The sequence below is a fragment of the Onychostruthus taczanowskii genome, unplaced genomic scaffold, assembly GCF_017590055.1.
Source record: "Onychostruthus taczanowskii isolate IOZ18803 unplaced genomic scaffold, ASM1759005v1 scaffold44, whole genome shotgun sequence".
NCBI classification, from domain to species: Eukaryota; Metazoa; Chordata; class Aves; order Passeriformes; family Passeridae; genus Onychostruthus; species Onychostruthus taczanowskii.
Window position 1 is genome coordinate 2,556,824 of NW_024501903.1, and position 17,781 is coordinate 2,574,604.

General features: G+C 40.2%; 1 protein-coding gene across 1 annotated transcript in view; it reads right to left on the reverse strand.

Moving 5' to 3' along the window:
* The window catches only part of TENM4 (teneurin transmembrane protein 4), a 591,112-nt gene that overhangs the window by 317,163 nt on the left and 256,168 nt on the right, over positions 1-17,781 (reverse strand). Inside the window, exon 5 of the mRNA XM_041414180.1 lies at positions 17,502-17,771. Within this exon, the coding sequence (XP_041270114.1) occupies positions 17,502-17,771 (270 nt within the window). The remainder of the gene's footprint in view (positions 1-17,501; positions 17,772-17,781) is intronic.

The window sequence follows — 17,781 nt, forward strand, 5'->3', positions numbered from 1 at the left end:
CAGTTCTGTGGTAGTGATAAAACTCGAAAGACTTTCCTCTGGTATTCCTGAAGCCGTGCATATATGATGACCATGTCAGCATGGGCATCATGATACAAGGTATTTCACAGTAGTACTACTCTTACTCCAGCTCAACTACTTCCAGTTGAAATACAGTTCTTCAGTGGAGACAGATGCCAAGAGCAAAAGACCCTTCTGTTGTGTGTGGGGGGGTGACCAGCGTGACTGTATATTCATGGAAACAGATGGAACAGTTTATACTACAGTACTCATGCATATTTGGTTTGTATTTGAATGAAGACTAACAGATGCAATGTGCTATTTTATTTTTTAGGAAATATATGATTAGATATGGTTAATTTGCAGAGGGTAATGAGCTACATGCCCTTATTAAAAAGTCATATATTTATATACATTTCTAGCAGAAACATCTTCCTCTTGAAAAAGGGAGCTGTCTGTTAAAAACAGAAAAGATGACCTTTTCTAACTGATACCTCACTTGTGTACCTGCTCCTTCTTTACAGCTTCTTACAAATGTTTATTAAGAAATTGAGACAGGAGGATACTAATGACTGAATTGTGATCCTCCAGAAATTTGTTCTCTGCATCTGGTTAGATTGTTTTCATATGTATATACCTCACGTATAGCTCTCTCAACTGCCTGAAAGGAGGTTGTAGCAAGGTTGGAGTCAGCTTGTTTTTCCAGGTAGTAAGAAACAGGACAACAGGAAATGGCCTCAAGTTGCACCAGGGGGTTTAGACTGAATATTAGGGAAAGCTTCTTGACCAACAGGGCTGTCAGGCATCAGAACAGGCTGCCCAGGGCAGTCAGCAGTGGAGTCACGATCCCAGAAGTGATTTAAAAGATGTGTGGATGTTGCACTAGGGAACACGATTTAATGGTGGGCTTGCCAGTGCTCCATTAATGATTGAACTCAATGACCTTAGTGGGCTTTTCCATTCCAAACTATTTTATGATTATATACCTAAATAATTTTATTTGGTTTTGAGCACATCTCTAGGAAAACTGCATTTCATTCTCATGTTGACAAGATCTTCAACATCTTGAACTTGACTGACCTTGATATTTTAATGATCATATAATGAGACATCAAGTGAAATATTACTAGGTAAGCTGTTGCTTACTTGGGCATTAAGCAATTAATATCCACTTTGGAGTACTTTTTACCTTTGTGAAAAAGAAAATTGATATGCAGATACTTTCCTCCTGAATTTAATAAATAATACCATGTCCTAAGGCAAGAGAGCTTTTTTTTTAGTCCCATAAATTCAGTGGATTGACCATGCTAGAGGTGTATACCATAATTGCTTGAGTGTTTCAGAGCACTGGAGTCAGTAGTGGCAGATCAATTCCTACACCCTGAAGATCTCAGTAACATTCTGGGTAGACTCAGGGGACTGAGTGTCAGAGTCTTGGGGTCTAGTCCCAGTCTTGCCAATGACAGAGAATGCAACATCAGGCAGATACAATTAACATGGATGGAAATACATCCCAAGGAATCACCTTGCCTTGCAGCTGCCCATGCACATACACTCTGCAGGCTTGCACATCATCAATTTGCAGACTAGTACACTGCTATTTTACAGCAGTGTCATGAGGTTTACTTCCTTTACCTTTTAGCAACAGGGAGTTATTAGTCTAGGATGTGTTTGTCTGTAGTGTTGAAGATGGTAGCCAGTTGTTTCAGTTACAATGCTGATGAGAAAGACACCTTAGCACAAAACCTGGGTCACCCTTTCCATTAAAGCACTCTAAGATTTTTAATATCCCTGCAGAGCAGATGAAATCAAAGTCTTCTTCAAAGCAATGACCCACAGTGCCACATGGCTGTGTTTTTCTGTCCTAGTGTGATGAAAAGCCAAGCAGACCAGGCTGATGAGTTCATTCCAGTGGTAGTGTGAGTTTCCCAACATCTGGCCCAGGCTTTACTGATGTTGCTCAGCCACAGGAACAGCCCTCACACCACTTTATTAAGCGGAAGCAACATGGCTTTTTTCATGTTGTGTATTATCAGATCAGGTCTATCTCAAATAAATCATATCAGCCCACACTGTCATCTCCTTCCACCCACTTTTTGTATAAAACTTCCCTCAGCCAAGCTTACATGCATTGAATTTTCACAATGGGTAGTTTGCCAAAAAAAAAAAAAAAAAGACAAGACTTGGCCTTTATTTGAGAGATAGCTTCCTTTGTAGCATTGGGAAAGGAGGAAGGATTGTGATAAACATCATTACTAGCAAGTAATTTTTCCTTTTCTGATGCAGCTCTACAGTGAGTTTGTTATCTGCCTGCATGAAAGATCTTTTCAAGATGTTTCTAGTCCCCAAGGAAGTGAGAGACTAACAGAGTCTTCCAAATGATAATAAAAGAGGGATGTCAGGAGGGAGAAGATGTCTCTCTTGTTCCTCTAACACTTGACAAAGCACTTTGCCCCCCTTCCCAGCACTAGTTTCCTAAGCAGTTTGGGAGGGAAATGAGCTTGCTTGCAGATATTTTTTGTTCTTTAGCTAAAGAAACAAATGCATTCACTGAATATAGCTCTGCCAAGAAAATAAGAACATGGGCAGGACTTTGAATGGAGTCACTGATGGGAATGAAGGAGAGGAACAGTTTGCTGTTTGAATTGCTCATCAGGAAGAAATAAAGGTGAAGAAAGGGAGGGAGGAAATGGAGCTGTTTGAGTGAGGATGCTGAATGCAAAATCTGAGTGGAAGAAATAGTAAATGCTGAGAAGAAGCTGGATGAGCCTGAGTCATGCAACAGATTTTTTTTTTTCCCCCCAAAGCTGTGTGAAGCAGACGATGCAACAATCCACCTCAGAAACCTTTCATGCAATTGTTGTAGGAAAAATGACCCTGGGGCAAGGTCATGTCTTCAACAGGTGGACAAAACCAGCTCTTCTGTTCTTCTCTCTCTTGCCCTAGTGGGCTGGGATCTCAATGGTTTTGAGTGGCATCTCAGAGATTTTACTGCACATCATGATAAAGGGAGATACTGCCTGCCTCCTAACTCCCTAACTGCAGGGATACATAGATCCTCAAAAAATCCTAATTTTTGCTCTTTTCATACCAACTTTCCTAGCACAGTGATATTTTCAAAATACTCTCTGCTAGTGATCTTCTGAATTCTCTGTAATTTATAACACTCTTATTTTAAAATATTAGAAACTAGAGTAACTAACCAGTTTTCAGACAGTATTTTTGCAAGGGAAGGTATGTCTGCATATTTCCAAAAACTTGCAAGTAAAGAATCTGATAATTTTTTTTTCATCCTAGTCTGGAATGCTATTCATAGGCTTATCTAGACTTGAAAATGTATTAATATAATTATTCTTGGAAAATTATTTGGAATTATTCATTTCAAAGTAATTCTCTATGTGGAATCAGAATGATCAGATACTTGTGCCAAAGGAAACGATGAAGCAATTATTTCATAAAAGGCATATTAGTACATTTCCAGTTGGAGAGAAGCTGGTATAAACAGGAAAGAAGCAAATCCTATTGTCTCCCTCATTCCTTACAGCCTTGTTTTACAGTCCAATAGGCAATAATGAGGCTGTAGATCTATGTCATCTTCTTAGAATCCAAAAGGCTTTACAGAGTCTGGATGAATTGTTGGATGAATTTCAACACCCTGTTCAAGTCCAAGGAGGAAATAAGCTCTTCCAGAAATTCACCAATCTTCCTTTTTCTTCTTTGAGTCTGGCTGTATCTCAAAGGAACCTTATGGACCATCTGTCCCTCCTATCCTCTCAACCCCCACATGCCACTATCGATAAGACATCAATCTGTGAAGCAGCTCTGGGAGAGATTTTTTAGTAGTTTCTCCAGGAAGGCATCTGAGTGATTCCTCTGCAGAATCTATCTGCTCTCTGTGCCTGCTGGGGAAAAGGGGTATTGACCTCTCCCCATCTCTAATCTGGTCTGGACATTCTTCTCTTGAAGGACGCAAATATATTGGCAAGAACTTTAGACAAAGCCAAGAATGAATTAACCAAATCCAATTCAGGGAGGACATTGATAAACAGTGCATGGCTCATGAGAGCATTAAAGGTTTGGAAAACATTACTTACAGTGAGAAACTCCAGAAGAAAAGAACTAAGAGAAGGTTAAGGACTAAGTTCATCACTGTCTATGGGGAAATTAATCTATTGGAATACCGTTCAGGGGCAGTAATAGATATTCTGGGTCTACAGTGTCTTTGGGAACCCTTCCTGAACTTCTCTTACTTTTTGTGCTTACGTGGGACTAACCATAATCTGATGCAGACAATGCAAAACACGGGTGCCAATGACTGAGAAAAAAATTATTGAGGGCTGCATTTGCTTCAGAGTCCAGACTGTGGCTCTTTCTAAAGGTCTTAAAAAGTCTTCTGTTGTGAGGTGGTAAAATATCTCCCTAGAAAAAAGCACTATTACCTTCCAAAATATTCCTTTGGGAACTGGTCTCCTCCTTAGTCATGCAGCTTACAGAGAGAAATTGTCTGAACTCTTCTGTTTAAGTTTGCCTCTAGATATCCACTAAAATGCTGAGAAGCATTGACTTGAGTTCCAGAACTTACGGCTTCAATATTTACCCTTCTAGCCGCAGTCCTCCATCCAACAATCCAACAATTAACATGGCAATATTTTTTTTCCTGTGAGAACTTTGATAATTTTTGACCAAATAATGAGAGGGTTTATCTATTTGCATTGAAGGGATAAGACTGTCCACTGACGTTTCTCCAGGATTCTGCTTCAATTCACACAAATCACAAGGTCCAACAGCTCACACACATGACCACCCCCTTGAAGGGAGCTATGAAAATATCCCATTCAGCCTTAGGACCCATGGAGATTTTGTGAGTTGCTCTCTGCTTTCTGCTTGCTTCATTCACAGAAGGAAAATGACCAAAGAGGACAAAATTGTTCCGATTTGAGAACAGCCAGCATACCACTGGGAGTGGTAGGTCCTGTACAGATAGAATGGCAAGGACTCCCGTCATGGGGAATCACATTTGATGGACAGTCAACAGCCAGAAATATTCAGGGGATGTTGAGGGACACCATGACCTGACAAAGACATGGAGAGCACACTCCCCCTGCTGTGTGCCACAGCAAGTCTAGTTTAGGCACATAATTTACAAATACATACATCTTTCTTCTACTTGCAGAAATGTTTAAGTGAACCTTTACCAACCTAACCATTTTTATCCAGCAAACTTCTAACATGCTTCTCTACAGCTCCATCAGGTAACATTCCTCTAAGCCCTTTCCTTATTCTCCTTTGTAGACTGATTCTGTGGCAGAATTTCTACTTTCCTGACACCTGGAGTAAATATCTGTAATACTCAAAGTCACTACCTTTCTTTTCCTGAGAACTGAGGCAGGATTAACACTTCCTCAAACTTCTGCAAACACAGCACTCATTTCATGGCAGTTCCCCAATATATGACAGGTCAAATCACCAGTCTGGGTAACAGGCTTCTTTAAGGACAACTAAGAATGCATCCAGCAAATTGCACATGTTCCAGAGGGAACACCTTGTATTAAATGCCAAGGAGGAGTAGAACCAGTTACAGGTAAAGTTTGCTTTGTTGAGCACTAATGAAACTAATGGGGTATGTTTATGTCACACCCTTCATTCCAAATGATCAAGTGCTTTGCAAGCCTTAATCATTTCACCCATCACTGAACTTCAGACTCCTCTGGGGTGGAACATTAACAGCTGCTTGGTAGAGCACAGCAGCAAGCCAGAACAATTAATGAAGGAGAAACACCTCTTCCAACTACAGGAGCAAAGGGAATTTTGTTAAGTGGAATGTAATTATCCAAAGCAGAGAGGGAGACATTTCCCTTCATACTCCAATCTGGGGTTACAGCTGCTTTTCTGTCCCTGTGTTGCTGGGAAGTCAGCATCCTAGCCTGACTCTGAGGTTGCAGTGCTCCGTTCTAAAAAAGGAGAAAAACTCCCAAAGGAAAAGCATCTTGAATTTTTTTTTTTTTTTTTTTTTTTTTTTTTGGTGGGATACTAGATTCCCACTCCTTCAGATGAGGATTACCATTTGCCTTCTTCAAACACCTAAACCAAATCCAAAGTATCAGCAAACTAAGAAAGTGGTTGGAGATAAAGGCTCAGTACATAAATGTTCCATACAAGCAACAAGACTCTCCCTCAGCTATAAAATCTGCACATTATACAAGTGGGAGAAATCATTGTCTCTGAACTATTTGTGGCAGGGTGGCCTCATTTAAATTATAATCATGGTTTAAACCAGGAAGCAGAGAATCTTGATTTAAATAATCAGGTTTAATCTTGTTTTGCATGTGTGCTTTTCAGTTATTTTCTTTTAAAACTGGTTGATTCTCACTGATTGGTATAATTTGCTGCTTCTTTATGCTAAATCAAAAAGTATCCTATATCTATACATATTTATTTCAGCAATTATATAGTTTAGCATGCATTTATTCAGATTCCTACTTTTATACATTTTTTATGAAGAGATAATGGTGAACAACAGATTTCTTATTCAGTAAATGATTACTGGATTTTTTAGTATTTTTTGTTGTCTTACATTTATTTGAAATTCACGTCAAAATTGCATTTAAATGGAAACTGGAATATGGTCATAACTTCAACCCCTCCTCTCAAACTAAGGGTAATAAAGGTACCTCACCATGCTGGAGATCGAGAAGAAAATAAGTCTTGCACAGAAAATGCACTGGTGAGAACAAAGGCAGTGACCATTCTTGCTGGAGAGCTGGAGCACGGTTGCATTTCCAAGAGAGATTGGCAATGCTCCTTCCTTGCTGGCAACGCTGGTTTAAATAGCCCCAGATATTTTTGTTGTGCCACTCTCAGTCACTGGCCCTTATTTGACGCAAATCAGGAGGATCTTCTGTTGCGTGGGATTTCTGCTGCTCTAACCGGCATCTAACTGATCTCTCTGGCATGGGAGCTGAGTGGAAATTGTGAAATCAAGAGCTCTGTGTGCTGGCACCCTTGAGAAAAGCCTTTGAAACATAAGTCATGGTTTTGGGGGATAAGTCAGAGCTGGACTCCATGAGCAGTTGCACTATCATGACCATAGGGATGGAGAACTCATGAAAGGACATGGGGATGGGTACCCAGGGTGGCAACCTATTAAACCAGTTGGTGCCCCAGATGTAATCATAAAAAAAAAATCATAAAATCACAAAATTATTTCAGTTAGAAGGGACCTTACAAATCATGGAGTTCCAGCCCCTTGCCATGGTCAGGGACACTTCCTACTGGACCAAGAGTTTTAGAACCCCATCTAACCATGTCTTGAACACTTCCTGGGATGGGTCATCCAGAACTTCCCTGGGCAATCTGTGGCAGTGCCTCAGCATCCCCACAGTAAAGAATTTATTTATATCATCTAATCTATATCTCTTGTTAGTTTAAAACCATTCCCCTTTTCCTGTCACTATCTGCCTGTGTAAAAAGCAGTAAATTATTGTTTTCTTTTTATATACATGACTCAGTAAGATCTTTGCTGTGGCAGAGAAAACTAAACAACAACCTGTCAAGAGCATAAAATTAAAGTTTTTAGGGGCAGTCCAAAGAAACACTGAAAACTTTGCATAATTAGGGCAGCAATACATTTTCAGTCACTGCCCTTGATTGAATAAAGTTGCTAAAAGTTAATCAAAATCCTCTGAGAAATAAAACAATGAGATTTTAATGAATAAATTCTCATGGCAGAAACTATGCTTTCCATTATTTGGAGCTCAGTGTGCACCTCTGGGCATGGGTAAACCAAAAATAACATGCTCTTTCACTTTCTTCTGCTTATAGATGGAGACACATCTTCACTGAAAAAAACAAAGCCAGATATCTCAAGGGGCATTGTCGGAGACTGAACCAGATGTGGACTAACACTGTGTGCTGAACTCAGAAGCAAATTTAGTGGCCCAAATGGGAATTCAGAAATATAGACATGAGTATCTGGAAATGCCCAGCTGGAAAGAATACCTGAAGAGGAAATAGTGGGTATTGAAAGCCAGGTGCACCAGGCTTTCTTCCCAATTTCTTCTACTCTTCAGGGAGTAATGTATGTCTTTGAAAGGCTGGGATGGTGAATGGACATGTCCTACCCATTGCAGCTCAATGTGACCCATAGAGATCGAGGATGAAGGAAAAAAAATGGAGAAAAGACAATTGGGAAACAAGCTTTGCTTCCTGCTGCATGCTTAACCAGCTGGTTAACTCTGGAGGCAGGAGTCTGTGGGCCACACAAGGTAGATATCCAGCCATTTTGACTTCTCAACCATCACCCCATCCTTGTTGATGAAACATTTACTATCTCCTCTAATTCTTGGCTTTTCTCCATGTTACTTCTCTTTCATCTATCCCAGAGGGATCAATCGTTTGCCTAGAATACAGTTTAGGTCAGGCCCTAAAAATAAAATCTGCTCTGAGTGATCATTGAGCTGCAGGTCCACCCTGACTCCAGTACTGATGTCCAGTGTTATGCCAGCTTTGATGGCCCTCAGTGTCCTGAACATAATCCTCAGTCCATGGCAGCAGCCATTCCTGATTGGCAATGATGCACAAATCCCACCCCAAAACCAGGCTGGAAGAAAAGCTACTATCAAAAGAATAACAGGTTTCATGCTGCTGAACACAGGTTTATTCCCCTTGGGGTGTATCACACCACAAGAAATTATTTATGGCACTCAGAAAGAGTGTAAAAAATGCATAGATTTGCTTCCAAAATACTTGGCAGCTTGCCTGCAATATTAATAAATGCAATTATTTTCCTTAAAAAAATCACCATGACAAGGCAGTTTGAAGTGGCAAAAGAAAGGACAAAAATTTATCACAGAACAACAAAGGACAGTAAATTCTTACCTGTTGATGTTGTTTCTACATGCCCTCTTCCCCAGTATTAAGGCTAACAATGAGTTTTTAGAGTTCTAGGCTTTTTTCCCTGCCTCATGGCTTAACCATCATCACAATAACAACAGAAAACCTACACACTAACCTATATTGAACTGCAGTTCTTTACAGCAGAATAATATTGTGAAGGACTTAAATGACAGCATCCTTTCACATACTGCAGTAATGCAGAAAGTACATTCTCTACGAGACACATCATACAGGAATAAAAAAAAAAAAAAAGACAATGGAAAGACTTCTTTTCCTCTGTGGACAAAGATGCCAGCACTGAGATAAATTAGCCCTAGATATCAGTGGGGATTCCTTCACTGTGAAACAAAATCAAGATACTGAGTGCTAATGCTGCACTTGAGGTACCAAACTCAGATTAATCAGGTGCCTTTGCCTCTTAAATGGGGACCAGAGATGCTGCTGGTTCCCTTTGTGGTGCTACCAAAGGGACAATCGACTCTCAGGTGGGTTGAATCCTGTCTGAGAGGCAGTGACATCCTCATTTTGAAAGGCTGTTTTACACCCAGTGATCAGGGAGCTGGTTGAATGTGTAGGGAGATAAGGGTTTGTGGTCCTAAACCCTATCAATTCACTGTCCCATCCAGGTAAAAAAGCTTTCTCTAAGATTCTTGTGAAGGAGTGAGGTAGTGACTCACCTATTCACTTTCAAGAAGTATCTCAGGACTAACATCTAAAAAGGACAAAAAAGATAAGAGGATAGAAAATATGAGGGATCTATCATCAAGAATGTCAGTGATTAGAAAGCTGGACCAAAAGTAAAGAAGATGTAACAGCCTTCAAGGGAGCCATTTTTCAGCGGAAAATGTAGCATATGATGGTCATACATTAAAAGTCTCCTTTTTAGGACTAACATTCTTCATAGGAATATTAGTATCTTTACAGCTGGAGAGCCTGAAGGCACATTTCTTGCCCTGACCTTCACATTTTAAGCGATCACCAAATCTCTGAATATCTCTGTAAGGTGGCTTCAGTAAATTGCTATATCCCAACAACATCCATACACTGTTAAAATGGGGATTTTTGGCAAATTCTACCTGGAAAGGGGCAGTGTGAGAGTTTTGAGAAGCTGAAATAAGGAAGGGTATCAGTGAAAATTCCCTTCTGGATGCACTACTACTTTATGTAGTCCTTCACTAACTTCTGCAATCAGTGATGGATCTTTAGTGGTAAGGGTTCTGGCTAATTTTTTATTTCAGGCTGAAATATGTTGTTAATATTAAGGTTACAACTGATGTGAGACAAGTGAAAGATGACAGCCAGCACATGTCTGATCTTGCCTGGGTAGTTCTAATTTATTATTGTTTTCCCTTACTAAAAAGTTGTAAGGGAAACTTAATAAAGTTTCATAGTATATTCTTTTTTAATTATTACTTATTTTGAAAAATGCTTTGTTTTTAAAAAAATTTCCTTTCTCAATTCTCCAGAATATGAGTATCACATTTTTGCCTACATGGTTTGCAGAAGCATGTCTGAAGCACACACTCATTTACTGGAAGTACTTTATAATGCACTGTTTAATTCAGAGGAGAAAATAAAGAGATGATGTTGCTGCAACCATGGTACACAATATTAACAATGGAGTGGATGAAGCCTGAAAGGAAATTACTCAGCAAAACATGGTAATAAAAAGAAATGTCACCATGGATTATCAACTGGGGTATTAGCAGATAATTTGTAATGCAGAGATTACACAGTAATTCTGGCACTGCTAATTGCACTGATATTTTGAACTGTACTTTGGGCCACTGATTTGGGTCAACATGATTTGGGAAACAGGAAGGTGAATGCAATGAAAACTGAGTAAAAATCCTTCCCCTGCAGAGAGTCAGAGCTATTAAGGAGCTACCTTGCAAGGTACCCAGTTGCAAATATAGACAACATCAGGAGAAGAGCTCTCAACAACCAAAGAGAATAAGGAAAACATACAGAAATAATTCTGTTTGTCTAAAGCTCTCTTAGCTGTTTTAAAAAGACTCTGAGGAGAAAATATTTTGAAAAAGCTGATGAAATGTGGCTTGATCATTGGAACAGCTTTCTGATTCTGTAAGAGGCCAAAATGGCTATCAGAAAACTAGCAGTGAGCAGCATATTGTGGTGTATTTAACCAAAAGTATTGGGATTTACACCACTCGGGCATGCTGTTTTCAAAAAAACAGACTGTGATCACCATGTACCTAGGATCTAGTGTAACACTGCTGATGGCAACAGGAGCCTTCAAAGGCTTTAGTGAGTTCTGTATCAGTCACCACTGAATAAATGAAAGCATCAGTAATATTTATTAACTACCCCAGAGAATAAAATTGCAGCATTTCTTTGGGGTTCCTTGTTTGAAATACTTGTCTTGAATTATTTCCTGTTTTAATGTACTCCCGTGTTTATAATATGTTCCATAAGCATTCAGTTCTGTTGAGTCCCAAAACCCTACACAGTTTCTTAAGCACTCTTTCCAGCAACAGTAATGGCTTAAGCAGTGGAAGCAGAGAATGTGGTGGTTACTGCAAGAAATGCTCTGTAAATCAGGAATTATATCAATTAACATGGCTAAGAGTTGAGTCTGGGACAGTAGAGGAGGCAGAGCTATCATGTGAGCTTTAAAGTTCCTGATGGCCACAGTGCTTCAGTTTTACAACAGCCTATGAGAATTTTTCACAAAGGCAATTTATTTGATGAGAAAGCAAAAATTACCTGTAACATATCTACTATCTTTCTGGTTAAGTTGGTAAGGCTTGGAGTGCATGTTTAGGTATTGAGCTGGTTGTTGCTTGACAGTTTTAAATGCATTCATTTAAATGCATTCCAGAACAGTAGTGACTAAAGGAAAAAAATCACAGAATGGTTTGGGTTGGAAGGAACCTTAAAGGCCACCTGGTTCCAACCCCTGGGTTGCCCTGGGAAGGCAGGGACATCTTATGCTAGACCAGGTTGCTCACAGCCACATCCAGGCTGGCCATGAACAATTCCAGGGATGGGACAGAAGGCGAAATTACTCCTCTTTGTAGGATGTGAGTCCAAAATTCTTTTAAACCTTTTTACCAGTAAATATCTGTATTACTATAGTCACTGTATTACTTTTGACACTGACTAGTGCTTTCAGAGGTGAAGCTAAAGATAAATGAACCCTGAGATGAAACTGTTCTTCCTAAACAGAGATGATCCACAGATGTGTAGTTGAAGTGTTAGGGTGATCAAACCTATATCCAATTCATCATTAAATGGGTGACTGGAGTCCAGCACTAACCCCTTTTGCAATCACAGAAGGCGTGCACAAGTTTTTGCAGGATGATGTTTCTCACATGGTTTTGAATTGTGAAAAGAAGTTGTACAGGGCAATTTGACAGAAAAGGTCCTGCAGCTTGAATTTTGGCTTCCTGGGTGGTTAGATCTGGAATTTTAGTTCATGTCTACTGATCTCTCAGTGTCGTGAAGTCACACTTCAGCTACACTTCTGCTGCAAGAATTTCTTTACATGATAGATCACAGTTGAGCATCTTCAACACAGCTGAACTGTCTTGAGCCATCTAATGCTAATCATCCTTTCTGTAAGGTCCTTTGGCCCTTTGATACTGCCCACATTCTTCCAAGGAAGAGATGATGACAGAGAGAAACATCACACCACTCCTTACAGCATTAATCATGGCTGACTTGTCCTGCTAATGAAAAAAAACCTACTTCTTCTGTCTCTTGTTCCTTCTCATATTTAGCCAACTACTTGCCTTGGTGGATATGAACACTGAGCCCAGATAACAAATAAAGTAAATCCTTAGTTTGGAATAGTTTGGAATGGCTTCTTTGGAATAGCTGAAAGTAAAGCTGTACTGTTTGTTTATTTGTTTGTTTTTAAAGAGCTGCAACTCCACTCTCACAAAGACCAATTTTAAAAATGCTGTTGACCCAGGTGTATGGTAACCCTGTAAGGATTGTACTGAGTAAACCAGTAAGTTCATTATCACACTGAAGGTAGAGGAAAAAGTGGTTCGGTTTTGGTGGTGGGTTTTTTTGTTTTTCTCTTTTTTTTCCTTCTTTTTTTTTTTTTTTTGGTGGGGTTTTCTTGTCTTTTTTTGGTTTTTGTTTGTTTGTTTTGTTTTGGTTTGGTTTTTTTTTTGTTTTGTTTTTTGTTTTGTTTTTCTTGTTTTGGTGGGTAGGGATTTTGTATTGGAATATCTATGCATTTTCTGCCCATCTCTCAAGTTCAAATCTGTCCAGGGATTACCAGCATGATTCATAACATTTTGGGTGGATCTGGGTTAAGATCTCCATTACAGACTGAAAGGAAATAGACACAGCCCAGTTCATGGGTGCTTGCACACAAACACCGTCCATGTCCACATATGTTAGGAGTCCCCTAGTCAGTACAAATGCCCAGCCTGAATAGTCCTGCACAGCCCCGGAGGAATAAGGCACAGCAGTGCTGCAAGAATTGGATCTGGAGAAAGAGGGATGCTTGAGAGACCCACATGGAAAGCCACTCTGACCAAGACAGCATCTAGTCTAGACCTTTCTCAGCAGATCTTTGTCTAGTTCACACTGAAAAACTTTACGCACTGGAGTTCCTCTGACTCCTTTGATCTCCTTCAGTGCCAAACTGCCTTCCAATTGTTTATGAGGAGAGGAGACTCTTGATGCTGTCTTTCAACTGTTTTTGCTATGGGAAATGTTCAGAAGATGGAGTCAGACTGTTCTTGGAGATGCTCAGTGGGAGCAATGGACACGAGTTGCAGTTGAAATCCATACCAGCTCTTAGAAGAAGAGTTGTTCACAGCAAACATGGTCACCTGCAGAACCAGGATATAGAGGCTGTGGCCTCTCCATTCTGATAGATACTCAAATTGTAACTGAAAAAAAGCCCTGAGTGACCCAACCTGACCTCCAACTTAGCCCTGCTTTAAGCAGGAGAGGGACCAGAGCCTTTCAGTAATGCCTTTCAGTATAAATTATCCTGTGGTACTGTATTTTTACGATGATGTTCTTATGATTAGAAGGTTTTTGGGTTGTTTTTTTGTTTTTGTTTTCTTTATATGTGACTGAATTGCTGAAAAATAAGCCAATTTCTGGAAGACCATTACCTTGTTCTTCTTCAGTGTGCTCTTCTCTATGGTAAACAATTGCTGGCTCAGTACAAATCCTGTTTGGGGTTAGCTAAGGTACCGCCAGGAAACTCCAGGCTTCAGTCCAAATGACCACTTCAGGAACTTCTTTTGCTTGAATCAGTCCTGCTGAGAAATAGTGCAATCTACTATAGGAAAGAAGTTCTCCTAAAATCTCCTAGACTTCCAGGAACCAGATGCCCTCTGTGCTTGGTTCTGAACTGTTAATGTGAGTTCACAGTTCCAGTTCAGATCATGATCATGCTGCAGAAAACCCCTCGAGCCATATAAAGTGCATGCTACAGTAGCAATACAGAATGATGGCACTGTCCCCAGGCAAGACGCAGCAACTTGAGCTGTGCCTATCCAGGTCAAGTGAAATGCCCTGTCCACTGGAGGGGAAGCCATCGTGGCTTTTTCAGTATGCAGGATGTGAGCTCAGGGCAATGCCAGAGTTATAACTCAACTCTTTAGTGAAAACAAACTCTTAACTTAGCAAAAGCATTCGTCCTCCTAGAAGCATTCAATCTAATGAAGGTGTCCCTACTCAGGGCAGAGGCTTGGAACTAGATGTTTTTTAAGATCTCTTCCAACCCAAACCATTCTGGGATTCTGTGAAAACCTCATAACAGTTTAGAAAAAAAGCTATGGATGGCTTTCCATGCCAGCTCCCTGTTCAAGTGATCTATGGCCTACAATATGCCATGAAACCAGAGCACTTCATAGGCTTCCTTAAAGACAGGGATGGACTACTGTGACTGTCCTTTCTGAGCAGCATATCTGTTCCTTTAAAGCATCACCACTCCTGAAATAAAAACAAACCTACTTTTAAGGGAGTGAGACCTCTCCTTTTCTAGGAACACAAAAAATGTTTTGGCAGAATCATGCTTTGACAACTTTGGATTTACAAACGTCAGAAGTAAATTCTGATTATTTATTTTAGATAAATAATGAACAGCATAAAAACTGCTGACTTTGACCTTCATTGGAGAAGTTGGTTTAATGAGCCCCATAAACTCTTCTATTGATGGCAGGTTCATAAAGTCCATATTGACTTCCGCTAAAGGCTATAACTTCTATCAATACTGTCAACAATTAATATTGGCTCATAAAGGCATCCTGTAAACTGAGTCATAGCATCATGTTACTTTACATTGCCATTAGCAAAATTTCATGTCTTCTTGAAAATGTTTCTTCTATAAATCTGAGATTTCTCAAAATAGCCTGTGTGATAGCTAGCAGCCCAGAGAAACACTACTTATGTGGAGTGGGGAGGGAGGAAATGCCTTTACGTTCAGCAGAAAAAGCTTCTGAGAGGATCTCAGGCTTCATTTGCTCCTACAGCAGGTCTCAGGCTGTGAGGAGTTTGTGCATAAAGGTTTCTAACACCTTTATCTGTGCCAAGCAATTACAAAAGAAAATGCTCAAATTCTGCCTTCTTAAAAGACTTTTCCCTAACCTTCTTTTCTTTCTACCTTGCAACATTTGTTTGGATACATTTATGCCACCAGTTAACTGCAGTCCCTATATTAAAGTGAACTTTTTCTCTATTCTGGACCAGTTTTTCTGACCTGAACATGGTCTGATGTCTGTGACATCTTCCCAGGAAAGCCTAAGCATCAGGTGAAGCTCACCACCAGCACAGTTTGGATCTTAATATTTTCTTTCAAGTTCCACCATCTCTTTTTTGTCAGTATGGACAGTACTATTGCATACTGGACACCACAGCAATCTATGTTTTATTTGTGCTATAAAGACTTTTGGTTTTAGTATGATACAGCCTTTCTCATTCAAAACACCCAACATCTAAGACTGCAAATGCCTAGGCTCCAAGGAAACTCCTACGTTTATACAACACTCTATGTTCTCCACCTCTCGTTTCCCTTTTTCTAGTTGCTATGAAGTGATGGTTCAACAAATGGTTAGTGTGACATTAAACTTAAGGAAAGAGGAATTGAAGGCTGTCTCCAACCTGACATGAGTCCTACTCCCTCTGTGATTACTTCCAGTAAAGCCTTTCAAGGCATGTGAAGTTGCTAATGTGCTGTTTCTAATATAATTTCATTTGAAAGTGATCTGTAGGTACAAAGTTGGATTTGCAGATGTAGAGATAGCAGGAGAAAAGACTCCCACAGATAATGCAATTCTTCTCTGTTAAGACCACAGTGGGTCTCAAAATTCTTTATACTGCTTTTCTTAGTAGGCATGGAAAGAAAAAAATGTATGGGATAAGATTGCAGCTGCTCATACATCACATGGAAAGCACAAAAGAGAGCCTGGAGAGAGGAGAATGGGATGGAAGTGCTTGCTTTTGGCTGTTTTCTAGCAATTTCTTGTGAGTGTGCAAAACTTTAATTGACCCTGATGATCCCTCTGATTTTTCATCAAGACACAAGGATCAGAAGGAAAACAATGTAATCTGTCACTGTGTGTCTGCTTGTAAGACACTACACTAAGAATCGTAAAAAAGTATGGTAAAGATAATTTTAAAAGATTCTTCTGTACATCCTTTGAACAGAAGGCCATTTATCTTTGAACTCTGCCTAATATATCATTATCTCCGAGTAGAAACTTAATAAGCTTCAACTGTAATTTTGTTGGAGTTAAACATAAAATCATGTGGGTGGTGTATGTCTCACTGTCATGGCTTCCAGAGGAAAACTTATCATCATTTGTCACTATAATACTGTGGCAAAAAGCATGAAAAGAACAAGTGATACAGTCATTTCACATGAGCTTTCTGCGCTGAGCACAAGTGCCCAATGACTTGTACGCAGCAGCTATATCAAGAAGCAGGCTGTGCTATAATTGAATTAAAGGTGCAAAGGCATATAGGACTGGATGAACTTCTGGGTCAAGTTGCAATTGAATCAAAGTCTCCTCTCCTTCTCCTACACTGCTTGGCAGAACTGCTGACCAAAAGGTTCGCAGACCTACAAAAGGCATGCAGGAATCCCCGCAGCTGGGGACACAAAGTTACAGAGATAAAAAAAATCTGTGACCTTCAGCTTTTATTTCGCACAAAGAAAAAGCTTCTAAAAATATTTCGCCATCGTTTTCCTTCAGAGAGCAGTCAGCCAATTTACATAAATGAAGCGGCCCCTGTCAAGGAACCAGCAAGGAAGAGAAGAAAATTATCTGCCCAGAAAATCTGAGCAAAGATAAGAGTAGCATCGGCCAGAGGAGGGGAGGTTTAAATGCCTTCCCTCTGAAAGGTTGCTGCAAAAAGCAGGGAGAGTATTACAGCTATTTAATGATCTCTGTCGCAGTGATAAATAAGTAGGAGCTTCTCCAGCAGTTCATTAACAAAGACTCTGTAGGACAGTAAAAAGGCCACGACTGGGGCTGTTAGAAGAGTGTTTTCATGGAGTCTGATAAAAAACCCCATCACTAAACCAAGGAAAATTAAGGTGGAGTAGTAGGAAGAGACATTTGTTATAGAGCTCAAGGCTGACACTTGCATGCATTGTCACCACTTACCAGTTTCAGTATTCTCATGCTCGGTGTCGGTGAGGGTGAGGTTGGAGTTGGCCCGGCTTGACAAGCAGGAGCTGCGCCCGGACTTGGTGTTGCGTCCCCAGAGCCTCACTGGGTGCTCAGGTGACATGACCACATCTGCTTCCGTGTCAGCATCCGAGCCGGCGCTGATGGAGTAGCCACAGTGAGGCAGCCCGATGTCGGTCCGGTACAAAGCCCCGTGTGTGGGTGTCACATCTTCGAGTCCCAGTTCTCGCAAAGAGAAGTTGGCTCCTGTGAGAAA